Consider the following 8,820-nt stretch of genomic DNA (forward strand, 5'->3'; position numbering starts at 1 on the left):
TTGTAACCTCCTCTTGGGTAGTAAATTCCCTGAGCTTTATCTTACAATTTGCTTTTTGCACCGTGCACTTGTATAGTCCAAGTCACTGGCTGAGCTGGCCCTTAAGAGGGTTGAATCATCTTCAGCTGGATCTTGTACTTTGCCAATGAGGATTTGGGGGTTTGGAGTAGTGAACAGGCATTATGTACAGCTAGCCCTAGGCATGCTGCCTTCTCTAAGAGAGTAAGCTGAACAGCGTGCAGAATACATAGGATTTAAAATTCTCTATCAGCTGGAAGTAAAGACCTAGCCATAACTACCAGCATTCAGGAGCAGGAGAGTACCCATGCACTTCCCTCCTCAGTGTCTCCCAAGTACACAAAGAGAGGATGAGAAGGTCCTTGACAGGGATCTTGCTTGAGCTTTCAGACACAGTAAGTGTAGCTGAATACTGAAGGACATATTAAACCTTAAGGGTTTAGCCTATGACTTCCACTGAGAGTAGTGAAAGACCTCTCCCTATAGTGCTGCATCTGTAGGGCCCAGTGGACAGCTGAGCAGTACCCCCAGGAGAGGTTTGAAGAGAAGCTACAGCTCTCAGCGTAGCTTGGGAGGGACCGAAGACAGAAAGGTCCAGCATTGTCGGACATCTCTTTTGACTTGTCAGTCCTTTTGCTACCTGCAATGCAGACAGAGATCTAAAGCACTGAAGAACTTGAGAATGTGCACACTTTAAGGTGGGGAAACTGATGCAGAAACACACACTAATACTTGAAGAGGTCCTGTTATACCAAACGTCGTATTATGTTGCCCACTTTTGTTTCCAGTTTCTTTCTGCTGCCTTATCTGACCTTTCTTCGGGGCCCACAGCTTTCAGAAATACCCTGTCCAATATGATTCAAACAACGTAGAAAGGATCAACTGTACTTTCAGGCTTAACAGTTTAAAAAAAGAGAGATGAAAGAAGCAGTGGTCTTCATATGCCGCATGTACATATACATAGTTTTTGGTAGTACCTGGGACACATTTTGGTAGCTTTGTTCCCATCTCTTCGTTGACCCATTCTCCACTGGCTGAACACTGATACACCGCTTGGAAAACGCAAGAAAAAAGAGTGCCATAAGGATAAATCAAGATGAAGAGAGGGTAAGTAGCATTACTGTATAAGATGATGTATTAACCTTCTCATTTCCAAAGCAAGCACAGCTTGGTAAACATCTCACTAGAAGTACACAGCCCCACCAGGGTGCTTCTTCCCCTATTTTGAAGGACCTCATCTAATAGATCTCTCGAGTCCTTCACTTCTCCACCAGAAATGTGTGCTAGATGTGACAAAAATCTCCATGGTTCACACACCAGGCAAATGGAGAGAGGACTTGCTAATGCATTTAAGGTCAACAGCCCAAGTAAAGACATTATTAGGGTGTATTAAACACACAGGCAACACAAAACTATTGCCTGCAACCCCACACCAATAAGTTTTTCCCAGTCTTGACCTGATGGGATATAATCCCAGCCCCATGACAATGCCAGTACCATTTCTTAGGCCTTTGATCAAAGAAATATGCTTATGTAGCAGAGGCAATGCTTACCATCCCCTTTGTTTTTTAGGGTATAGTAAGGTGCATCACATTGATACCGGAAAGCAGCTTTGTACAGAGGCTCATGAAGTTCGGAGACGTATACGGCTTGGGCATTGGCAATAGGAATGGGATCACCACAGTTCACAGCTGTAGAGAAGAAACAAAAACGATCAAATATAATCAAAGGGGCATCCTCACCCAACAATATGATTATTCTGTATGATGGGGAACCACTCAGCTCCTCTGGTCCCTGTACAGTCATCAGCACTCACTTCCTCTGTCCCTTCAGCATGCTCACAGCCCAGTCCTTCAGCGTTCTCCTAATCTGGAGATATAGTGGACCTAGAGCCTAAAGGCTCCATTCCAGTCTGCTTCCCACAATACAGAGATGGGTCACTTACGAACACAGCTGAAATGGGAGTTGCTCCATTCACCGTTGTCCTGACAGCTGGAGTGAAAAGTCAGGATGCTGTCTCGTAGCTAGGGAAAAGAACACATGATCTATCTAAGTCACTGGGCATGAAATATATCTGACACAGGCATTCCAGTGGAGGGTCCTCAAAATGCTGCAGTGGCTGGAAGAAGTTTCCACTTACTACCGCTGTCGTGAAAACTTTGAGTCCCCAAAGGTGCTCAGGACACCTGATGGGAAATGGCAACAGGAAGCTGCTGAGAGGGCCAGAGAGGATACATGATTTTTTATGTAACTTACCCTCACAATTTCATAGCCTTCTACACAGGTCACCTTCACAATGTCCTTGAAGATATACCTGTCCTTCTTTGGGTCAAGAACAGAATTGGGGATGACACTCGAGGGACAGGTTACAGCTTTGAAGAGAGAGATGAAAATCAGTGATTAACTGGTTCAAGATTTACTCTCCTTCCGGCTCCCAATTTCTTTCTCCCCAGTGATTATTTTCCCCAGTAAACAGGCATTCTCTGTTTACTCAATACCAGTAGCTGTGAACATGTTAACATGCTGTTGTACCATGAATCTGACCCGGGACAAACTCTCTCCCTAACTCAGCAGCAGAGGGAACGCTTTCCCAAGTGTTTACTCACGATCCCCATAGTAGCGTATTTTCCAGCCTTTGTGCTGTACTGTGTGGTCTGTCTGGAAGATTATGTCAAGAATGTTGTTCCTAGTTTTGATTTCAGGAGGACCTGGGAATTTGCTGCCACAATAGGGACCGAAATGCTGCCTTCCAGAGACAAGCTGGGAAAATAACAAACAAGAAGAAATGAGAAATACGAAATGTATTGAGAGAGATATTAAAATATATATTCAATATATACATATTCAAATATATTCCTAAGAACTTCAAAAGACAACACAGTTGAAAATGAAGTTAAGCAGTCAGAGGGTCTTCTGAATATGAGGAGGTTGAAGGGAGATCCAGTGCATCCTGACTCCCTCCCTAAGCCCCACACCTACTGTTAAGCTGTCATGGCAACTCCCTTTTGAGTCGGCTGGTTCCACGTCGAAGTCCCCGCTGCGTATGGTCAAGGCCACAAAGTAGCCGGGCCTCAGAGCCACTCGGTACTCACACCGCGAGTTCTCTGGGTACTGGTTGGGATAGTTGGGGCTGGTAATCTCCCCTGATGGCTCAGTGGAGACACTTCCACTGCAGTTCACTAGGATTAAGGAAGGAACACAGGTAGGATTCAGAAAGGAAATGGTCCATGTCTGAAGCTGAGCAGCTTTCCCTCTTCCACTACATCCCCAGTCTCCTGCATTAACCATGTCACAACATTGCATCTTTCCAAGAAACTGAAACCAGGGCCACTCTCTATCCAATTAGCCAGCGACTTTAACTTCCAATGGCCTTTCTTTTTACCTTCCACCTGCGATTTAGGCCCCCTTTCCTCATGCTCAGGTCCTCATATTATACTCCTTTTAACATGCACCATTTGTGACTTTGCAATTTTTTGATTCAAGCCAAGCAGCCCCTTGGCCATTTTTGTGTCTTTATTGAACTGCTCTGTTTTGTCAGAGATTAAAAGATTCACAGGTGGCAGTATGCTAAGAAGGGTCTCCATCACAGTCTTTAAAGAATGTAATTTAGTAGCTTCTTAATTCTTTTGACACAAAAAAGAAGAACGTTAAGAATATGTTAATAGAAATTCCCAAAATCATGGTCCACTGCCAATTAAGATTTGCACTGGGATGTTTTTTTCCCCAAAATATACCTGTCACAACTGGCTGAGAAGGTTGATAGAGAAGGTCTTCCATGTACAGTATCTCACTTGGCCTAAATTAACTCTTGCTGTTGACCACAGCTCATGTAGATCTCTTACCTCCACATGTTTTCTTATCCTCATAGAGGAAGTAATCTGGTGGACAGGTACAGAAGTAACCTCCAATATAATTATTACAGTAATGACTGCAAGGTTCCTCCACAAAATCCGTGCACTCATCCAAGTCTGCAAGTGTGAAAAGATGAATCAGCCAAGATTAGGAGAGGGCCCTAAGGGCAGGAAGAAGATGAGAAAGTGAAGCAAACACTGGTGGACAACAAGGAAAAGGTATCTCTACGGCGGCATTTATACTGGCCGTATTGGAAAGCAGTCCTGTCTGCTGGGATCTCTTTTAAATAAGGCATTCTTGTAAGGAAAACCCTTCAGCTTTCCTCCCCCGCTAGCCTGGACACTAGAGAGATTCAGAGGAGGCTGTTTTAACCTTACCCACTGCAACATAGTAGGCTGCAAAACCAGTGAAACGTTCCTCATTGGAAAAATCTGATTGGAAGCTCATAGTGAGGGTGTTATAAGGGACATGAAATTCCTCCACAATTGAGGAGCCAGGGGCGCGAGGTTTCTTCCGCCCACAAAGCACGCCTTCAACATGGCCACCAGACAGGATCTGCAGAAGAATGCAGAGAGGTCTCATCTCATTACTGGAATATGTGTAATTACCAACACTTGAGTCTTTCAGCTTATAGGTGGCTAACCAAAGGCTCCTAAATTGCATGCATTTCTCACAACATTCAGGTAGATCTCCCAGGGCACAGCCATGTCACATAGCTAGCAGGAGGGACCAAGGCTGCTGTGTCATCCACCGAGCTGGCCAAGGGTGGAAGACAGCCAGCCAAGGTACAGCTGAATGGAGCCCCTAGACAACCAGTTTCATGACATTTGTAAGATGCTTGAGGAGTGTTCCCTCCTACTGACTTCCCAGCTGTGAAATACCTGTCTTAATTTCTCAGATACAAATTAATCCAGAAAGTTCTCTGTTAACATCCTTTCCTCAGGCCCACTTGTACAAAAAATCAACACCATGGTTCAAAATGGCAAAACCAATCACTGATGGTCTGCAGAGCGGTCTAACAGGTTCATCGGTTTGTGGCAAAAGGACATGTTATTACAGCTCCCAGCAGAGCACATCCATCCTACTGTCCCACCTTGGTCCTTCTCCAAGGTCTCCTTCTGGTGCTGCACCTGATCTTATTGCCCCTTTTCACACATAGCTATTGCAGGATAGGATGGTCTTGTTTCTGTCTGTTTGTTTGGAAATGCTTGATCTTTTGTGCCTCGTGGGACAACATGGAGCAGAGCTAGTGGGTCTCTAAGTTTTAAGAAATCTGTGGTGCATAGATCATAGAAAACTGTGGTGTAATGGGCCACAGCACTTTATCTGAGTGCCCACTATCCATACACAGATCTCTTGATTGTTTTTAACCTTCATCATTTCCAATCAATTTCTGATTGCATTAAATCATCCATGTCCATTCATGGATTAATTCTGAATAATTTCAGGGACGGAAAAGCAATGCCCTAAGAAAACGGTCCTTTTATACCTACGGTTCACTGGTGAAGAATATGCCTTGCAATAGGGAGGTGTCAGTGAGGCTCTTCCTATGAATATAGGAGAAACATGGGGAGGGGGGCATAGATGGGACACTCAGTTGGCAGACAATGCTCGAGGTTATGAGGCAAACTCAAACCAATTTAGTGACTGCTAGTGCAGATACACTCAGTCATTTGGGCTTCTTGGAGCTCAGGACAGGAAGGATGTGTCTATCTCCTCTTCCAGCCCTGAGCTTTGTACACAGCTTTGCTGTTTTGTGCTCTAACCCACCTTCTTGTCTTTTTCTCACTTGAGGATGGGGACAGTACCTTCACAAAGTCATATTCGCAGTTCTGCGATGGTTCAAGATCCAGATGTGTGAAATAAAGGCGAATGCCATATCCCGAAGGGACCTGGATTTCCCAAGATTCCTGCAAATCATTGGGATACACCTGAGGATAATTGGGTGACAAGATCTCACCATACATGGAGGCTGCATCAGCCCAGACAGGGAGGCAGAATAAGATAAGGTACCTGAGAAAAGAGGAAGGAAGATGACATTGCAGTAGTCTGTCCGCATATGCACACAGTACCTAATGAAAAAGCTAGTCTTTGGCTGTACATAGCATGCAGCATAGCTCCTGGCTTTGGAGTTTTAATGACCAACGCTGTAGCCGTGTGGGGCTTGTCTTTCTCCTGTAGCATTTCACACAGAAGGAGTACAACCTCAGTTGTGCTCTCTGCTCCTCTCGAGCTCTAGAAGAGCTGGTAATGCTGCAGGAGTTGAACACAAGGGTCTTAAGTGCTATTCCCTACTTCATTGCCTTGTTCTGGAGGCTACTTGGGCTACAGATACATTCAGATTTGAGAATCAGTACAGTACTACAGGAAAAACACCTAATTTATAAAATGAAATTATTAATAGACCTGAGTTCCCTTTGGAGGTTCAGTAACTCACCACATCTGGAAAAAGCAGATCTTCCTTTCTGAAAACTTTCAGGAATTGGACTTTGGAGTTATGGTCTGGGACAAAAAACAGTGTGATTGATTAATGTTGCCTGTGTTTCTGCGTGTTTGCTAGGCAGGTCAAAGACCCTAAAACCCCAGCTTGTGGAGAATACATCAATGTTTTGCCTCAAAAGCGAGTTTATAGCTCTGTTCCTTCCTGCATATAGCAACCCCAAGCATCAAGCAGGGATGGTAGGCTCTGTACTGACAAAATGGAGAGACGATCTCTATCTTGGTACTCACTGGTACTCACGTTCTCCCCTTATGACCATCAGTGTCTCCAAACACCATGCTGGTGCACAGCAAATTACGATACAAAGCACCTCCCCCCCGGGGTATCCAATCCATTCTTCCCAGCACCTCAAAAATTATGCTAAGACCCTGGGGTTGGGGAGCAACTTGTCCTGACTTTTCTAGCTGTCAGACAGCGACGCTCAAGAATATTTTCCTTTCCCATTTCTAATGCTTGCAATATTTACCTTCTCTCCCTAGTTCGTGTCTGGTTTTCTTCTCTCTTCCCTTCTCTTTTCTCTTTTGCTCTTTTTCTTTTTTCTTCCTGTTCACAGCCTCCTCCAAACGTACCCAAGGCTGGGGAAGAGACCTCTAACTCGCAATATCGCAGCACCCTCTACCTGTGGGATGCGGCTTCCCAGCCTCCCCGCTGGGGCGAGATGCTCGGCTTGCCGGCTTTCGGCAGGAAGGGGGATTTCCAGAACAAGTTGCACAATCCTGTTGGCTCAGGCTGCGCGGGGGGAGCACACAGATCTGGTCTGGATTAGGCATTTTCGGGAAGTCAGATGACTTTTGGGAAAAGGGAGGGGAACAGAATTTTCGGCTGCCTCCCCTCTTCCTCTCTTCCCCCTCCCTTTTAAACGTTAGGAACAAAATCCAAAGGGTGTAGAAAAGGGAGAGTCCACGTGAGAGCTGGTCCAATGTTTTTGCATGGAAAAAAATGTTTGATCATGCTGTCCAGAGACCACTTTGCTGGAGTCCACTCTGTTACTGCAGCCTGGTGGCCACAGGGCTGCTACCACGTGTGCTCCTCATCTGATGCTTCGGAGACCCTTTTTTTAGGGGGAAAAAAAAGGAAAACATAGGGGCCATAGTTGTGCCTCTCTGAGGCTACCAGCAGGAGTAAGAGTGCATTGTTTTGCTGATTTTTGTTATGGGAACACTCCTGTAAGTAAGAACTCGTAACTACCTCTTTATATACCAAGTGAACTTGATGTAAGAGCAACTGTTCATCAGACTTAGCTCTGGAGCAAGTTAGATCTAAGACTCTTACGGGAAGGAGTTTCAAGACGTATGCCAGGTAGGACCCTTAATCCAGCCAGTGCCCACAAGCCAAGACCAAAATACCACCATACAAGCTAAAAGATTTGTCACTAATACTCCAGAAAACCCCTCCTCCTCACAAACCAGCTATACCAGGACCAAACTCGAAATGAAAATTTAAAACTCCATTACAACCTCTACCCTTTACAATCAGCACAGCACACTCCAGATCTTGTTTTGGCCAGGAAAAAAATGATTCAAGTTTCAACAGGCCATAGGTAAAGTGTGTTAGCAAAGCCCAGCTGAAAGACTCCTTTATATTGTCAAGGGAGAGAAACACCTACAGATGAATCATAACTGACTTCATTGTAATCAGGATAAAGGCTTTACTTGAAGAACACGCTTAGTCTGTTTTCTTTGTCAAACTGAGAATGGATAGAGAAAGAAAACAGTGTGTCATCTCACTTCTGATGTCTCTTGGGAGCACAGCATGATGTTTCTAACTGGAATTTTGAGAACCAGGAAAACAGTGATGAAAGCTACACAACAAATCATGGAGAAGTGTTTTCTCTTCCGAACTGGGCAAAGTAAAGACCCTGCCAGTGACTCTTTAAGTCACAATCATATTTTAAAATGGGCATGGCAGAAGTAAAATTAATGTGGGCTGATATATTATGCATGTCATTTCATCGCAAGGGAATTGTATATTTTCATATTAACTTGACTCAACTTGTCTGTAGCAGTGGTAAATTAATATGTGTATGAATATTAATAATTCTTTAGAAGACATACACCTATTAATTAAGAAAAACATAGTTAAATAAAAAGGTACCTGCATTTTATATGGGCACGTATCTGCATAATGCTAACTATTTATGCAGGAGACCAGTGATATTGATGTACATATTTACATTGAATACACATACAGCATTTGATTGCATTTGACTGGGTCTGTATTGTTTTCACAATTCATAAGATGAAACAGCTAGGTAATATATTTTACAATTCACTGAAACTATGTCAGAAATTATATTAATACAATAATTTCAAAGAGGCAAAATCATGCCATTAAGGTTAATAAATGATAACATTAACTTTACCAATGCAATATAATTCTGCTCAGAAGCACATGCATTCTCTTAAATTCCTAAATTACATGACCACATACTACTTTTCCCAAATTGTGTA

The 8,820-nt window shown here is 43.8% G+C and overlaps 2 protein-coding genes across 2 annotated transcripts in view; both read right to left on the minus strand.

Annotated features, from left to right (window-relative positions):
* C1S (complement component 1, s subcomponent) overlaps nt 1–6,362 on the minus strand; it is an 8,269-nt gene extending 1,907 nt beyond the window's left edge. Inside the window, exons 1-10 of the mRNA XM_009580854.1 lie at nt 6,308–6,362; nt 5,679–5,883; nt 4,248–4,425; nt 3,861–3,986; nt 2,998–3,197; nt 2,625–2,778; nt 2,275–2,390; nt 1,964–2,042; nt 1,572–1,709; nt 996–1,070 (exon numbers count right to left, since the gene is read on the minus strand). Of these exons, the coding sequence (XP_009579149.1) occupies nt 996–1,070; nt 1,572–1,709; nt 1,964–2,042; nt 2,275–2,390; nt 2,625–2,778; nt 2,998–3,197; nt 3,861–3,986; nt 4,248–4,425; nt 5,679–5,883; nt 6,308–6,312 (1,276 nt within the window). The 5' untranslated portion in view covers nt 6,313–6,362. The remainder of the gene's footprint in view (nt 1–995; nt 1,071–1,571; nt 1,710–1,963; nt 2,043–2,274; nt 2,391–2,624; nt 2,779–2,997; nt 3,198–3,860; nt 3,987–4,247; nt 4,426–5,678; nt 5,884–6,307) is intronic.
* LOC104078997 (60S ribosomal protein L39-like) lies at nt 4,952–5,107 on the minus strand. Its single transcript, XM_009580855.1, is given in 1 exon segment — nt 4,952–5,107. A coding segment is annotated over 1 exon segment (156 nt).
* Nucleotides 6,363–8,820: the final 2,458 nt, after the last annotated feature.

This window comes from Fulmarus glacialis, unplaced genomic scaffold (assembly GCF_000690835.1).
Source record: "Fulmarus glacialis isolate BGI_N327 unplaced genomic scaffold, ASM69083v1 scaffold38956, whole genome shotgun sequence".
Classification (NCBI taxonomy): domain Eukaryota; kingdom Metazoa; phylum Chordata; class Aves; order Procellariiformes; family Procellariidae; genus Fulmarus; species Fulmarus glacialis.